At 33.9% G+C, this 18,762-nt stretch overlaps 1 protein-coding gene across 6 annotated transcripts in view; it reads left to right on the top strand.

Annotated features, from left to right (window-relative positions):
- Positions 1-18,762, top strand: part of TMEM232 (transmembrane protein 232) — a 253,105-nt gene that overhangs the window by 19,383 nt on the left and 214,960 nt on the right. For 4 of the 6 annotated variants that reach the window (XM_027605032.2, XM_027605036.2, XM_027605031.2 and 1 more), the window contains 2 exons: positions 6,228-6,363; positions 17,503-17,614. The exons of 1 other annotated variant lie outside the window; for it this stretch is intronic. In XM_027605032.2, the coding sequence (XP_027460833.2) occupies positions 6,245-6,363; positions 17,503-17,614 (231 nt within the window). In that variant the 5' untranslated portion in view covers positions 6,228-6,244. The remainder of the gene's footprint in view (positions 1-6,227; positions 6,364-17,502; positions 17,615-18,762) is intronic. One more of the 6 variants, XM_027605037.2, reaches the window with a different exon arrangement.

Here is an 18,762-nt window from a genome sequence, read left to right as displayed (position 1 = left end):
CCAAAGGCAGACGATCAACTGACTGAGCCACCCAGGCACCCCTGGATGTAATCTGTTTTTTGTATGTGCAGATTCTTCTGAGATTTTTATGTATTTTTCAAATAAATATACTGTCCCTCTTTTCCCACATTTATACCTCTTTTTTCTTTTTCTTTCTTTCTTTTTTTCTTGGCTAGGACTGCTTATAAAATGTTGAATTAAGTCAGAAGAATATGAATATCCTTTATATTGTTCTTGGCTTCTCAGATAAAGCTTCTAAAATTTTGTTGTTAATTTCATGTTTCTTTTAGTTTTTTTTAGGTAGCTTTAATTAAATTAAGGAAAACTGAGATCCCTAGCTTGCAGAGGTTTTTTTTTAAATTTTTTTGTTTTTATAATCATGAATGAATACTGGATTTAATTAATTAATCCTTGGTGTACATAAAAATATTTTCTACTTTTTGGTCTTAAGTTCATCAATGTTGTGGTCTACGATAATAGATTTTTATAATATTAAATCATCGTTGCTCTTCTAGACTAATTCTTCTCAGTTGTAATGAATTATTTTTTATTGACATTGCTAGATTTGGTTTCCTTGTGTTTTATTTAGAATTTTTGCAGCTATGTTAATAGGTGAGAGTTTCCTGTAAATTTATTTTTCCATAATGATTCAAATCCTATAACCTTGAGTGGTTTAGAAATTTATCTCTTTTGCATAGGATCTGCTAATATTGTTGAAACTCTAAAAAGGCATAAAAATAATAAAATTATGGAAAACTTTAGGAAGGTGTTCTAGGGAGAAAGAATGAGCATAATAATAAAAGAAAATGACAAGCTAATTTAAATAATTAACAGTTTTAAAAGCAGTTTTTGTTTAAGTGTTCTGTTTATTCTTTTGGTTATCATAAAATATTATGATATATGTCTGTTTTGGAGTTGATTAAATGATTAAAGAGAATCTGATATATATCATATCATATTTATTTATCTATATGATATTATATATGTTGGCCCTGTGACTTTTAATTAAATACTGAGAAGAAATTGATTAAGTCTATGTAAGTGTGAATCAATACTCTAAAAAATGTTATTATATAAAACTTTAATCATGCAGAAAAGTTGGGAGATTAGAAGTTAATCCCCATTTACTTTTAGCTCAGATTTAACAATTATCAGTTAAGTTCATACATTGTGATGTATTAATTATATAATATTTTTATGTCTGAATTATTTATTACTTGATGCATTTCTATGATTAATTAGAGGAATATTATACAAAGAACAAATAGTAAGTAATAAGTATTACTCTTCATTTGGATAGTAATGACTCATTTGCAGGAGATACTATTGTTATTATTATTATTTTGAACAATTAGCTTTTTTATTTTAATTTTCCATTACATCTAATAATCGATATTAAAAAATACATTTGCTGTATTTATGAAGGTATCAATGAATTGTATATTAGTTTCCTATGGTTGCTGTAACAAATTACCACAAACTTGGTGGCATAAAATTCATTTTCTCACAGTTCTGGAAGCCAGAAGTCCAAAATCAGTTTCACTAGGCAGAAATCAAGGTATTGGCAGAGCTGCACTTCCTCCAGAGGCTCTGGGGAAAAATCTGTTCCTTGCTTCATTCAGCTTCTGTGGCTACCAGCATTCCTTCATTTGTGGCCACCTCGCCAGATACTATTATAATCTCTATTTATAGATCAGGAAACTGAGGTACCTGACAGTTAAGTGATTTGCACAGTGACCGAGATGTAATCTGTGCTGATGTGAGAATTGAAAGCAAGCTATCCCCGCTACACCATACAGAAGTGTGAGAAGGAGACCTCACAGAAGTAGGGAGAGAGAAGCCAAGGGTGGAGTGTCATGATAAATGAAAAAAGAAGACACTTATTTCTAGAAGGGATGGTAGGCTGAATCAGTTACTATGGTGGGATCAGGCGAGATCAGTACTGAAAGCTTCATGGAATTGTTTACCTGGAAATCGTTGTCAGCCTTGGGAAGATGATCTCAGTGCTGGCACAACAGAAACTAGATTCCAGATACTGGATGTTCTGCACTGGAATAAATTTAAGAGTAGATGCAATTTAATATAAAAATCATTTCTGATAGAAGTAAAGGGTGAAATCACACTTTTTGTCCACTTCAGATAAATATGCAAAGTAGATCTGTGGAATTTATTTAAATTATAACTATCCCTGGAAAGTGGTAGAGAAAATGTGAGTTATTGTAGACCATCCTCTGCGGTGGAGTGCTGTATAAATCAAGAAAATTAGAGCAAATGAAGAGATGGGTCTAAGAAGTAGTTGCTGTCGAAAATAATGATTTTTTTTTTTTACCTCTCATTTCAGTATTTGAGGGAAGACTTTACTTAAAAAGGAGAGCAATCCAATCTTTAAGATCATTTTTATTCACTTAAGATTTTGTTTTCATTTCAATCCACAAATTCAGTCAGCACCATATGTTTTGGGTACTATAGAGAATATAAGGGTATTTAAATCTTAAAGATCTATTTAACTTATAAAAAAGCTCATTTTAAAATTTACATCATGTTTTGCTGATTTAGGAAAAATGTCTATTTCTTGACATGATATAAAAGTGAAATAATCCAATTTAATAAGTCACCATTCTAATCTCTTTATACTTAATGATTGATTTCTCAGCAAAATAAAAGAAATGTGTCTTGTATTTGATAGCAGAGAAATAAAAATTCTTGTCGTCATTTTACTTGTTTTAAGGTGGTGTTACTAAAGAGCTTAATATAATTCCCTCTGTCTGCCCCTTTTTATACAATTCACCAGTCAGCATCCCTGATGTAACTGTCCTGAGAAGGAATAAAATGGTACAAATGATTACCCTAGTAGGTTTTAATAAATGGTTCAACAAAACTTTTTATCAAATAGTGTGGTAGAACCTTGGTGTGATGGCTCCACTAATCATTAGTATATGTGACTCCAGTTACATTAAAACAATGCAAAAAGGCCCTACTCTACACACAATAATAATAATAATAATAACAACAACACGAATTCCTTGTTGATAGCTTCAGGGTTTGGATTCTACTTGAGAAATTGATGAAATATCTATGTCTGTATCTATATCTTTTTTTTTTTTAAGTAGTCTCCATGCCCAGTGTGTAGCCCAATGAGGGGCTTGAACTCATGACCCTAAGATTAACAGTCAGATGCTTAACCAACTTGGCCACCCAGGCACCCCTTAATGAAGAATATTCTTATGAAAAAAATAAAAATTTTGTTAAAGTTGATATTTTTATTTTTTTAAGATTTTATTTATTTATTTGAGAGAGAGAGAATGAGAGATAGAGAGCACAAGAGGGAAGAGGGTCCGAGGGAGCCCGATGTGGGACTCGATCCCGGGACTCCAGGATCATGACCTGAGCCGAAGGCAGTCGCTTAACCAACTGAGCTACCCAGGTGCCCAGTTGATAACATTTTTAGATTCTCTATTTTGAGGTATCTTTGGGGGAGAGAGGAGTCATTTTAAACCTTGTTTTCTTTGTTTATTTACCCCACTGAGGATTTAATTCTAACATCTCAACGGGAAACATTTTTGAAGACATTCATCTTTTCTTTTGGGAAACTTGAGATTATTTGGTTGTTGTTTTTTTTACTCTTAGTCAAAAGCAATCCTAACTAATAAAATACACTGGTGAGTCATACTGTCTTTATTCTATATCACATTGCTATTCAAATAGTATTTGAATAACAAACTGTTGTTGGTTAAGCACTAGCACTGTTACTTTCAAGATTCGTACTCCCAAGATAAGGCAGAAATAGAGAGGAAGCTTGTAGAAACTTCTACAGCAACTTGACATTTTCCACCCATTCAATCTGGGGGAGTCTCATCAATAGGGTATTGTGGAACTTGCATGTTGAGTAGATGGTGCAAATACTTAACACTAGTACCAGCAGATGAGCAGGATCTTTGGAAAATAGCTTCAATGATTAGTTCAAACAATTAGTCTCTAACTTCTTGAAATCTCAAAAAATATGACTGACTGTAGTCAGCCCTATAAAATATATCACTAAATGGCTAAGAGCTCTAGGTCGGTGCATCTAACACATGCACACAAAGACCAGTTTGCTTTCCATTCAATTTCCCTTCAGTTATTTTTCTTCCTAGGTTGCCTGTATTTTTTTCTTTTCTATTCATTTGTAATGAAATTTTTAAGAGTAATTTAGAGTATGTCTGACTCAAATTCGTATTTCTAAACTCTATTTCTGAAATATGTTTTAAGAATTGTAGGTTTCTTTTTTCTTCTTTTGAAGACTTTGTCTTAGTGTAATTAAACATCTTATCTTCATAATTTTGTGTGACTCACAATAAATACTTGTCAAACATAATAGCAACAGTAAATTTGCAACATTTGTTACCATATTTATCAAATTAACTCTTTCACTATCCCTATGTCTTTATTATTGTTGTTTGATGCTTATATGTACTTTATTTCCATCATTAATGATTGTTTGTAATTATTTTCCTGAGTTCCTTTTAAGGTAGAAATATCCGATGTGAATCCAGTGTGGTGATGTTCACTGTTAAAAATTAAACTCTTGAATATATTAGTCCGGTTTGGGAATAACTTATATTGTATATTAAAATTAGGGTCACTCTAAAGGACATCCCTATATATAGCCCACTATAGCTGCTGCCTTAAAAATACATTTATTTTATATTTTAAGGGATATAGATTATTAGAAGCAGACCTTGCTATAACCAATGGCAAGAGATAAGAATGTTTTGTGTTTATAATCCATTTTGTACTGGATATTTTCCCATTGGCCTTCCAGATCCATTTTCCATCCTTCTCCAGTCTGCCTTATACCTTCTCTGGCTTCTAGTTTGGCTTAGCTAATGGGAAGTGCAGGCAGGTGATTGGAGTGGAGAGCAGGAGAGTGAGATCAAAGTTCCTGTTCTCCGGCCTCCCTCTTAGCAGGCAACCTCAGATGGGCTGCATGTCTAGACCAAAGGCCAAAGTTTTTTATTAAACACCACTTTCCTACAGCTATTCTTTCTGGGTCCTTCTTTCCCCCGGTTCCAAGAGTGGTGGGCTCACCCCCTTCTTCCAGACCCTGAGAACGGCACCATCTCAGGTTTTATTTTATTGTATTTTTTTTATTTGAATAACTCTGCCCATCTCTTTATTTAGTTACTCCATTTGAGTGTGCTGTGTGCTTCCTGCTAGAACCTTGATTAATGATGAGTTTTAAAAAATTACCTAGCTTAAAAATCAAGTGCAAAATAGTTCAATGTAAATCTGACTACCGATTTCATTACTTCATTTTGCTATTTAAATACTGCACTAAACAAAAATAGCGTCTTCTAGTTTTGGTCTTATACTCATAAAATGTATTCAGACATTCTTCAAAAAGAAAAAAGATCTGGATGTGAGGACAAACTGAGAAAGCATAATCTAAGTGGTAAGAAGACAGAAGACAAAAAAATTTACAAGTAATTTTAAAAAACAGAAAGCATAGTAATCTAATAATGATTACAAGCCCCCACACGAAGCTTCTTATATACCAAGCTCTATTCTATGTTCCTCTTTCTTTTTTTTTTTTAAGATTTTATTTATTTGTTTAACAGAGAGAGATACAGCGAGAGAGGGAACACAAGCAGGGGGAGTGGGAGAGGGAGAAGCAGGCTTCCCTGCAGAGCAGGGAGCCCGATGCGGGGCTCGATCCCAGGACCCTGGGATTCATGACCTGAGCCAAAGGCAGACGCAGAACGACTGAGCCACCCAGGCGCCCCCCAATCTCTATTCTAACCAACGTACATATATTGACCTATTTATTTCTTATAGCAACTCTGTAAGGAGGTACTATTCCCATTGTACAAGTGGGGAAACTGAGGCACAGAGTAGTTAAGTAAATCAGTTTAATTGTATCCTCTTAACTACTATGCCATGATGTTCTTCCAATGGTTTTGCTGATAAAACAGCTAAAGTATAATAAAGGCTAAGTATTATATGAAAAGATAAGTTTTTAATACTAACATAATAGAAAGAACATGGATTTTCAATCCAAAATTGGGTTTGACTCCTGGGTCTGACATTTTAAATTTAAATTTAAATTCTTCCTATTATAATTTCTTTCTTAAGCCTGGTTTTCCTTCTTGCCACCCTTTTCCCCACAAATCATGAATTTGCATATAATGTATTATTTGGTACTATAAGTGCATTTGTATTCTAACATAAAATTTAATATTTTTCTTTAGATTTATGATCTGTGAATATGCCCGTTAACAAATCACCCATGATTAATAAATTAGGAGTGATATCTTCCTCTTATCATGAAAAACTCTTGAGGTTTAAAATTCAAAATTTAAGGAAAAGAAGGAAAAATAAATCAAAGTAAGTCTGAAAAAACTTTCATTTTATTAAACTGGCAGACCCATATGCATTATAGAATTTTGAAAGTACAGAATATTATGAATAATTTCTTTAAAATCACATATAGTTCTAAAATATGTACATTTATATATATTTACTATTTTTTAAAATAAATAGATTCATAATTTGTAGTGATCATATCTTTCTAAAATTTTAAATTCTACACTTTGTTTAAAATAAGAATTTTTCCTATAATTATAAATGTCTGTTAAGTTGCCATAATAATCTGTGAAATGCATAAAAAAAGTATTTAATAACTACTGTATTGTGAAGCACTTTATTTCTATGTCCTTTGCTATTTCAAATTAAGCCAAAATAGAATGTCTTTCTGCATTTCAAATTATTTTCTTGGGATAAAGTTTCTAAAATGAAATTACTAGATCAAGGTTTGTTGATAATTTAAAGATTGTGTGTGATTTTAAGAAATTTTTAAAAACTTAAAAATGAGAATTATAGAATACATAAGAAAACTTGCATGGTGACATTTGGTTACATTTGTTTCAAATATTTTTCTTTAATAAAGAATAGATCAACAGATGAATGTGAAGTTCTTTGACCGCCTGCCCTCCCAACTAAAATAATTGTGGTATATATCATTTCAGTTCATTTTTCTACTTTAATATGCATGAATATAAAATTGCATTTTCCATGTAAACATAAAAGTAATTATACCTAACTCATTTATCTGTGACTTGATTCTTTAAAAGTCAGTATTATGTTTTTAATTCAATTGATACCAATAATTATGTTTTATTATTGATAATTATTTCTTCATTCATTTTAGTGGCTGTATAGTGTTACTATTTAATGAATACTTCTTGTTTTACTTATTTTCCAAATATTTGCCAATGAATCAGTGCTATAGTGAAAATCATTATATATTTCTCTTTGTATACCTGGGTAAGTGCTTCTTTGGAGTGGGATTTTTTATTCCTCACTTTTTGAATTTTACTTAATGCTCTTGGTCTCTGGAGTTTACATTGTCTTCACCAGTATATGAAAGTATCACCTCCCCCATCTTTGCCATCACCTGATATTGTCAGACTTCTTCATATTTGTCATTGTAATAGGCCACAAGTGGTACTTGCCTGATAACTAGTTTTTTTTTAAATCTCTGATAACTAATGAGACTCAGCATCTTTTCGTATTTGTTACCATTAGAATTACTTTTATGAGTTATCTGTTTATATATTTTCCAATTTATTTTTGTGTTTTTTCTTATCGATATTTGATATTCCTAAATATTTGTTATGAATTCTTTCAGTCTGTGGCTTGTCTTTTAACTTTGTTTTTGTGATGCCTTTCATCATACAGAAGTCCTGGAAATTAATATAGTCATTATGATTTTAAGATTTTATGATTTCATTGCTGATTTTGTTCATTCAATCCATTAGTCCATTTCATTAACATACTGTGAACTATCCATTCATTCTTCTCTTGTTGGCCACTTCAATTATTTCCTGTTTACGGTTATTATGAACAATGTTTCCATGAACATTCTTGTACTGAGCATCCTAGCACATATCCTGGGAATGGAATTGTTGGATCATGGGATATATGCCGTTTAGTGAACAGAACTTATTCTCAGTCTTTTATGATTAGTCATTTTTGTATTTTGGTTAAGAAATCTGTGTCCACCTCAAGTTCATGTAGATATTCTTATACATGATTTTCTAAAAAACTTACTGTTTTGTCTTTCGTGTGATACATGTAGAAATGATTTTTGTTAATGGTGTTATGTACAGGTCTAATTTTCCTTTTTTATATAAATACCTAGTTGATCAACACCATGTTTTGAAAAGAACATCCTTCTCCAATATTTTGCTAGTACAACTATTGCATAAATCAAGTGTCCGCATATAATGGGTGTTTCTGGCTTTTCTATTCTGTTTCACTGGTCTATTTGTCTCTATACCAATGCCATACTGCTTTAATTACCATCATTTTAATAATAACAATAGTCAACATGACCGATTTTCCAAATTTGTTCTTCTTCGTTGGTATTATTTTTAGGATCAGCTTGTCATATTTTTTTCAAAAACTTGTTGGGATTGGTTAATGGATTTTTTTGAATTTATAGATAAATTTGAGGATAATGACGTCTTTATCATAATAAGGATTCCAACTTATGAATAAGATATAACTTACATTTATTTAGTTATTTGTAAAATTTTCTCAATGAAGTTTGAATGTTTCTTTCATAGGGGGACTGTGCATCTTTTGTTAGGTTTATTTCCATGTATTTGGTATTTTTTTAAGCCTTGTCAATTTTTTAAAATTTTTATTTATTTATTCATGAGAGGGAAAGAGGCAGAGGGAGAAGCAGGCTCCCCGTGGAGCAGGGAGTCTGATGCAGGACTCAATCCCAGGATCCTGGGATCATGACCTGAACCACAGGCAGACGCCCAACCAACTGAGCCACCCAGGCACCCTGTATGTGGTATTTTTTATACTATTATATATTTTACACATATATTTTTAAAATAGATTTTTTCTAGCTATTTCCAGAAGAGAGAAATACAATTGAATTTTATACATTGATTTAACATGCAATTATATTGCTAAATTCTCTTATTGATTCTAAACATGCTTATCTCAATCCTGATTTAAAAAGAGTACTGTAGACATTTCATGATTAAGTATAATTAATGTCCTCAAAGCTTATCTAGCAATTTAATTCTAATTTGTGTTTTTTTTAAAATTCCACTAGACTTCATTACTAATTTAAGTAGTTAATGTTCTTTTATATTTTATTTACTGTTAATCACTTTCCTTGTTTTCCCTTCCTTTTTGCTTCTTAGACGTTGTTTGTCTTTTGCCAGATATACAACTTCTAAAATTTTCCTTTGTGAGAATTTTTTGTTGAGAACATCTGATTCTGTTAGTCTGAATATATTTTTATTTTATTCTTATTCTTGAAGGAAATTTAAAACTGAATATGGAATTATCTTTGGTCTGTTATCACTTTTATTCCATTTTTTCCCCTTTAGCAGATTGATGTCATTCCACTCATAGCTTCCATTATTGCTGTTGAGAAGTTAGGTGAAATTTTGATGCTATTTCTTTAATATTAATCTGTGTCTTCCCACGAGTTCTTTCAAAAATTTCTTATTGTCTTGCATTTCCTGCAATTTTACTATGATGTGTCAGAATGTAATTTTTAAAAATTATTCTGCTTGGATCTCTCAAACCTTTTAAATCTGTGGACTGTGTCATGATTCCTGAAAAGTTATCAGATACTGTTTTTTTCAGAAATTACCTTGACAACTCATTTTCTCTCCTTCTGAGAGTCTTGACTAAATGTGTATTAGATAATCTCATTGTGTATTTGACCTTTCACTCTTTCACTCTTTCGTCTCCATTTTCCTTTTTTTTGGTCTCTTTTTACTGTACTTTGAATACTTTATTCTGATATGTGACATTTTCCATGTGTACTTCTCTTGTTACCAAGTTTACCCATTGAGTTTTAAAATCTGCCTGAAGTGTAAATCTGCAATGAGACTGATCTCAGCAACACACACACACACACACACACACACACACACACACACGTATTTTTCCTTTCTCTTTACTTTTCTGCTGAGCACTAAGGCAGCCTTTTCTACAGCTCCCTGGGATCCGGGAGAGGGACTGGGACTAGTTCCTATTGCTTTTACCTTAGGCGTTTAGTCAGACAATGTGGAGGGAGTCCAGGTTTCCTGCACCTTGAAAATCCTGGCTTTTGCTTAATGCATGGTCACTTAGAAAACATACTTGGTCTTGTATCCATGGCCTTTTGTACCAAGGGAAACCAGATTCTATTTCTGGCACCAGCTGTTTCAGATGAAGCAGAGACCTATCTTGAATCAAGGAACATAACCTTTGTTTTCCTTCTTAGGTGTCACATGAATTGTCATATGCCTCATACTGTATTTGCTTCACTTATTCTTCCTTAGAAACATGCGTTTTTGCAGGCCTAGTGTGGATTCTGTTAGAGACACAGTTAGGGCTCCCTGTAAATCCTTCAAATGAGGTACTGAAGTCTATTCTGGACCAAAGAGAAAATTACACAATCTTACAATGGATTACTGGATCAAAGTATACTGTTTTGTCACGATTTTCTTTTAGAACTAAGATTATTTTATTGTGTATAGTCTGTATGCTTTTTCTACTTCATCTCAGAGATGGAGAAGACCAGAAGATTTTGAAGACTTATATCAAATACATACATTTATTTTAGCTGACTGGAAAGAATAAAAAGGAATGTAAGTCTTACATTAGGAAGAATTAGTCAAGCTGTTAGATTATTTTACATCTTTCTCACAGAAGCTGCTTATTTTTTATACCTGGGAGGCTGTAGTCGTCAAAGTTTCCTAAAATGTTAATAAACCTGTAATTTTTCCTTTTTATTAATGTTTTTGACACTTTTATAGTTAGTAACATGTACTCTGCAAATACATGCGCTAAATATTTTGAAATGCTCTATATGTACATATCTATATAATGTTACTGATTTTGATAAACATACATTTATAATATAATATAGCTTTGTAGTATGGGCTGTAAATATGTGCTGTCAGCAGCAAGAAGGAACTTTTCTAGACTTACATTTATATTCTGATCATTTGTTTATTTTATCTATAGTGTGTTTTTCATTTATCTGAATTCTTACCAGCCTTTAAGTGAAATTCTAAATGGTTAAGACCTTGTAATCAGGTCTGTTAATTTTAGCCTGAGACATCTATATTGTAGCATTTAGGGATGACTACAGATGATTTAGCCAAAAATATGGCAACTTAGGATCTGGATGGCCATAAAGAGCATGAGCACATGCAATTAAATGTAGCTTCTTTTAAGAATGTATTACTCCAAATGAGAGATCAGTAGCTACTGATGAATATCTGTACAAAGTATGTAGAATCTTGCAAAATCATAGAAACTACAGTCCTGTTATATTTGGGCTTACACCACTGTCTTAGCGCAAGTCTCTGGAAGGCAGAATATAAGAAAGAGGATTAAAATTCTAATACTTTATTTGGGGTATGCAAGGTCAATGTGCTAAAGATGAAAAAAAAAAGGAAAATGAGGTGGGAAACCTTGATGCATTACTACCTGGAGCACTAAATCACAGCTTGCCACAATGAAATATAGCAGACATGTCCATACTTGGCATAATGGGACTTAATAAGACAGGTTTCAAGAAGCAGCCACATCTCACAATAGTCCATGGGATGGAGAAATGAAGAAAGTTACTCATCTCATCTGTAGCTTTTTGTCTAGCATTTTCCGTGGTCAAGATTCATTCCACAGGTGCTAACTCATCCATACTTCCAATTTGTGTCATCCAGCACGTGGCTCACTGTTCTGGGCCATGAAGATCATGCAGATAGGAGTCAAGTGAATCTGAGACTCTATACAATATTTATGGCCAATACAGGCACTAATCATGGAGACCTTATGGCCTTGCATTTTGTGGAATGTTTTCAGTTACCAGATTTTTCTTATCCCTAAACTCAACTCAGTATCAGTAATTCACTAGTGAAACTACTTTTTTTTTTAAAGATTTAAAAAATCTTTAAAATAAGTGGAGGGAGGGGCAGAGGGAGAGGGAGAGAGAATCTGAAGCAGACTCTGCTGAGCATGGAGCCCCATGCAGGACTTGATTACATGACCCTGAGATCACGACATAGCCAAAACCAAGAGTTGGTCACTTAACCAACTGAGCCACCCAGGAACCCTGTGAAACTACTCTCAAAGGTTTCCACTGACTTTCTAAACATTGACTCTTATGATCTCTTTGTCCTTAGTTATGATATCCCTGCAGATGTGTATTTTTGGTCATGCTCCTTATCTTCATTCTGTTCTTTGGTATCTCAGTCTAGAATTGCTTGTTTGCATGGAACAGGCACATGTTCAAATTAACTCAACCAAAGGAAAATGTAATGGAAGGATACAGGGTTGTCCCTTGTGGAACCTGAGAGCAGAAGGCATAGCCAGGCCTCATTCATTCATTCAGTACTCATTATGTTCTCTGATACTGGAGATAAAATGGTCAACTTTGACAGATATAGTCCACATTTACACTGGACTATAAACATGAAAAGGGTAGGGGCTCTGGTTACACATTTGTAAAGTATCCAACATATTGATTGGGTGCTACAATGGTGAGCAAGTAGCTTTCTGCTTTGGGATGCTTTGTTGTTTTGAATGACCTCTCAGCAAAAGCCACCTCTTGGCTTTATATGACCATTCAGCTCTCACATCAACTAATTAAAATATCAGTTAATTATTCAAAATCCCCAGAGAGAGGATTAGATTGCTAGCTTGATTCAGATGTCTTTTGTGACCCAATCAGCTACAGTTAAGGAGGTGGAGTCATATAGTACTAGTATAGAAGTTGGACCCAGTGGCTCAGTAGGGACTGAGTAATGAACAATTCTCAGAGAAGGAATTTACACCCCAGATTATACATATATTTGAAATCCATTGTAATGCTTCCCTGAATCTCTTTCTATTATTTTTATTGTTTCTTCTTTCCCTCTTGCCTCTAACTGTGGGATCTGTCCAAAGATCTCCCTTGACCATTTTTTTTCTCCATACTCTTCCTCTTGAAATTTTGTGGCTGTGAGTATCACTGATAGTAAATGAATCTGAAATCTTTACTTCCATGTCCTATCCACTTCCTAATGCCTGCCTCACAAGTCTGTGTGGATTATAGACCTCTCCACTTGGATGCCTCACAGGTAAATGATAGCCATTTGTCCAGAACAGCACAGATCATCTGCCCACATTCCTCCATCTTATTATCTTGGTGTCAGTTGTCTACTACTAATTGTGTAGGCTCAAAACCTTGAGATTATCTTATGTCCACCCTCACAAATCTTCTCATATCCTGTTAGTCATCAAGCCCTATTGATTTAGCTTCCACCTAATCTCTCATATTCATTTACTCTTCCTTATTTGTACTGCCCAAACTGCAGTTCAGATGTTTATTACTTCTTACCTAAATTGTTGAAATAATTGCCCAGTGGTTTACCAACAGTCATTCCTCATTTAAAACCATTCAACATAAGACTTTTGGTTTAATCATCCTAAAGTACAGTATAATCTCTTAACTCTTCTGCACAATAGTTCCTTCATACTTATTAAATAAAACTCAAAAGTCTGTGCATAATATAGAATTAGCACCCACTGCAACTAAGAATATCTAAAATAGCAATGCCACTTAAATAAAATAAAAGATTTTTCTCTGAATGTAATCAGTCCAGAACTGGTATGGTGATCTGGGACCTAGGTTTCATCTAACTAGCTGCTCTGCTGCACGTGGCTCACATGTAAGGCCATCTCATGTTTATTGTGGTACTGAAGCTCCAGCTATCACAGTCATGCTTCATGCAGCAGAATAGAGGAATGACAGAAGGGCTTGTGCCCTTTTTTAAGTAAACGTCCCAGAATTACTAGCTGAATTTTACTTACATTTACTGGCTGAAACATAGACATACAGGCACACCTAACTGCAGGAAAGAATCTTTTCATAAGAAAAGGAGGAGAATAGACACTGATGTAGGCAGCTATAAATCTTTGCCACGGACCACCATTCAACGCCATTTATGTTTGTTCTCAACGCAGAATTTCCGTCTTCATTTCCTATCTTGATTTTAAGCATTCTGTCTGTCTATGCTGGGTTAAAATTCTTATTTTTTCTCTTTGGTCCTATTTGTATTAGTTAGGGTAAATTTGAAACAACTATAGAAAGAGCCCTCTAATTTCAGTGGCTTATATAAGATAGAAATGTATTTATCTGACATAAGAAGTCAGTGGGTCTAGGCTGACAGGACAGCTCTGCTTTTGGGGTCAGTGAGAAACTCAGGACCATCTTTATCTCATAGGATTTTGTACTCATCTGCCTAATTAAAGCTGATTCAGCACTATATTTGTGTTCCAGTCCACAGGAAGGAGGAAAAAAGCATCATTCTAGAGAAGATGGTATGTCTTTAAGTTAGAGGTGACCTGAAATTTGCATATATTACATTTGCTCATATCCCACTAGCTTAGCCATGTGCCCATATTTAGCAGCCAGAAAGACTGGGAAATATAGAGTAGCTAGGTGATCATGTGCCAAAGAAAAGGCAGAGAAAGAATTTTGGAAGGACAGCTGCTATTCTGTCATATTCCAGTTCCTCGCTATTCAAGTTATAGCTCAAGTGCCATTTCTGCAAAGAAGCTTTTTCTGAATCTTTAAGCCCAAACAGTAATGCCTATAACTAACAGTTATCCAGCACTTGATATGTACTGGGAACCAGACTTTGTGTTCTGATTTGATACTTTTCAGAATTCTACAATATTTTGTCCTCATTTCCACATACAAAAAAATGACAGTTCACACAGATTAAATGATTAAGCAAAGATTATATGACTAGGAACCATTGGAATCATGATTTCTACTTCTAAACTCCTACAGGATTTCATTTCATTTCATTTTTTTTTTCAGTACATCTTTTTGTTGCATCTCACTTCCCTCCAGATTGGGAATTTTCTGAGGCTGAGTCTGATTTCTCCTTTAGTCCTCATTGTATATAGCAAAATATCTTGTGTGTAAGAAGCTTCTCTTAAATATTTACTGAACAAATGAGTTGTCAGATAAAAAAAAGTTTTGATAAATAGTTTAGGTAGGGTATTAATACAAAGTATATTTTCTTTATATGTAAAACTAGAATGATGCTTTTTTTTTAAAGATTTTATTTATTTATTTGAGAGAGATAGAATGAGAGTTAGAGAGCACAAGAGGGAAGAGGGTCAGAGGGAGAAGCAGACTCCCTGCTGAGCAGGGAGCCCGATGTGGGACTCGATCCCGGGACTCCAGGATCATGACCTGAGCCGAAGGCAGTCACTTAACCAACTGAGCCACCCAGGTGCCCCTAGAATGATGCTCTTTATTTACTACCTATTCCACAGGACTGCGCTTATATACTTACAATACCTTACATTTATTTTTGAAGAAAGTAGAATGTGTGAAGAAATAAATTGAGGTTGTTACACAAATTATCATACAGTGATACACAAAAAACTCCTAAGAAGCAAAAAAGACACTTTAAAGAGTACATACAGGCATTTGAAAAGAAAATTTATTTGTGATAGGCTAGGCATGGTTCAAATAGCTATATTTATTTCCCACTAAATATTTACTGACATGAGCTATGGGACACCAGTTAAGGGACTCAATATCTATAAGAAAGCTCAAAGGCATTCACTTTCCGTGTTTTCAAGGATTCATTACTTTCTTGTAATTCCCATAGCACTTTGTACGAATGGGAAGATTAAAGCTATTTTGGATTCTTCATGGGGATCAAAGATATGTCATCCCAGATTACTCTTGACAAAGAGTTTTCAGCCAACCTACACTGTATCTGTCTAAGCAGATGTCTCCAAGGGCAAGAGTGAGACAGAGAACACGAAATCAAGAATGAAGTTACTCATTTCAAAATGCCCAGTTCTAGCAAAGTTTGTGCGTGCTAACACCTCAACTATTCCTCTGTTTTGCTACAAGCACCATGAGGGCAGGGCTTTTTATTTCATCCTTGTATCCCTACTTCCAAGTCTAATAGGAGATGGTCAATACCTCTGCTTATTCTGTGATCATTAGGCACTGTCATTGCTTTTACATACATCTGTCTCCTCAATAGGACTGTGACTTATGCAGGGGCAAAATCTGATTTTTATTCATGTATTTTTTCCCTGTATCCCACAAAGCAACTAATTCAGTAAATTCTGAATATAATAAGTTGTTACAAAAATTTGTTTTATTTTTCCAGACCACTCCTTCTAATAGCATGACTCCAAAAGTTATTAGACCACACAATAAACAACTCATTGATTCTACTACCTATTCACTATTCATCTTATGTCACTTTTGATCCCATGCCCTTTTTAATCCTGTGGTATATCATTATAATCACTTTACTCATTCTCTTGCATACACCCTCAACTTGTTTTTCCCACTTCTCTTTGAAATGCTTGTTTACTCTCTGCACTTTCCCCAGGGGTTCCTTTCCATTTGCAAGACTTTAAATACCACATGTGTCTTTAATGACTCATAATGACTCCAAAATTGATGTATCTAGCCTGAACTCCCCCCCCCCCGAAATTCAAACTCATATATCTGACTGCCAATTCTATGTCTCCACTAGGATGGCTATGGTCGTCTCAAACTTAATATATCCAATACTGAACTTATTCTCTACCCTCACCCCAAATCTGCTTCTCCACCAATCTTACCCTTCTCAGAAAATTACAGTTCCATCCTTCTAGTTACTCCGTTCAATCATGACTCTTTTTTTTTTTTCTCTCATGCCTGATTTCTAATTCTTTGGGCAGTCTTATTGGAGCTAATGTCAAAATATACCCATTATCTAAACTCTTCTTTTTACTGACATTGCTATCATCTTGATTTAAGCCACTATTCCATCTCACCTAAGTATACACGTGCCTCCTCCCTTGCTACCTCCCACCTTTCCACACTCCAACTCTCAATAGACATTGGAATGATCCTATTAAAACATAAGTTAAATCATGCCACTCCTCTTGTCAAAACCCTGCAATAACTTCTCATCTCATCCAGAGTTAATCTGGCTACTTGTCACCTCTCTGACCTTACCACATACGTCTTTCCTCCCTTGCTCGTTTTACTGCAGCCACAGTTGGACTGATTTCACTTGCATGGAAGGAATAAAAATTTAGCTTAAATTGAACCAACACTGATATATGTGAGGAGATAAGTCAGTCTTCAGCATAACTGGAGCTGTGCTGGGTTTTACCTATGAAGGAGGCATATACCAACAAGACTTCTGGCAACTATTCCAGAAACTTTTCTTTCAGAGGCTACAGAATTCTTTTACATCATGAGAATAATGTTTCTTAATCCAAGAGTATGATTAGATCAATCTAGGAGTCCTGTACACATATATATATTTTTATTTTACTGATTTCTCTGTATGTGTATGAAACATTTTTATTAAGGTAAAGTACTTTTTCAAAAGAAAATAGTTACACTTAGCCCCTAGAAATTGATTAATTAAAATTTGGGAACTGTTAGCTATAATTATTGATTTGTTTTTGGTTTAGTCCATCATTTTCAATCACAAAAGAATTCATCTTGAGATTCAACGAAACAAAAAATCCAAAAGAGAAGAAAGAATTGTTGGACCTAGCTAGAAAAAACATTCTAAGATGTAAGGTAATAGTACACTATTTGATTATTTAATATATGGACTTCCTGTTCTAGTCAGTGGGTGGTTACATGTTCTAAAATATTGAAAGTAAATATAAGAAATACCTTTTTAAAATCATTAAGTATCTTTAAAGATACTAACGCAAAGTAAAATTAAAGCTTACAACCAAATAATTCAATGTCAAATGGCTTTTTTAGGTGAGGATTCTCCATAAATTACTGAAGACTATAACTGTTGACACTAGTCCAAGAGTTCACCACAAAATATGAAAGGCTGGCAAATAAATTCTTGATTATGATAATTCCACTTTTTCCTAAAAAAAAAAAAAAAAGGTTGACTGAGATATCATGTGTCCCAAAGAAGAAAGGAAGCTTCCCTAAACCTTCACACGATACATACACAGTATACTCTGTTCTTTCTCTGTAACAAACTATTCACCTAACTTGTAGAAAATACATTCTTTAAGAGTATGCCATTAATGTCTAAATTTTCAAAAACATATCAAAACAGAACAGGAAGTGAAATAAGTCCTTGTTTTGCTTTTCTTACATTAGATCCAGTTTATTTTAGGCAGAGAAATAATATACGTATTACCAAATATACATACTACCAATATACATATATATGGTACAAATATATATATGGTATATGTATATATACATATGGTACATATATACCATATTACCAATATACATAATATAAAAAATTCATGAAATAAAAGTTGCACAAACTGGAGCATAAATTAAGCCATCTTTTTTGTTGTGGTGGTTGTTATTTCCCAGTATTTCAGTTCACTGTTGCTCACATATTTTAAAATTTTGGAAAAAAATTTCCAAAAAAATTTTGGAAAAAATACTTACCTTCTAGTAAGTATGCATGCTGAGAGGTGCTAGCAGGTACATTCATCAGTGAGCTTCCGTCCAATTGGCTAAGTGCTCCCTGGGGAAGCCCCAGGGGTGGGCCCATTGAGGGAAGGGTGGCAGTCTTAGTATCTGTCTCGTGTTCATTAATTTTAGTCCATTCACAGTGAAGTAGCCAGAATTTTCCAGCCAATTGGCATTAAGCTAATTTCTGTTGAATCACATTCAGTATGCTTTTCCTTCTAGAATCAGAGATGCATTCTCTTTGTGGGGTAATGAGGTAGAAGTAAACC

The sequence above is a fragment of the Zalophus californianus genome, chromosome 5 (genome assembly GCF_009762305.2).
Source record: "Zalophus californianus isolate mZalCal1 chromosome 5, mZalCal1.pri.v2, whole genome shotgun sequence".
Lineage (NCBI taxonomy): Eukaryota > Metazoa > Chordata > Mammalia > Carnivora > Otariidae > Zalophus > Zalophus californianus.
Note: the sequence above shows the minus strand (reverse complement) of the source record. Positions and strands in the feature narration are given on the sequence as shown.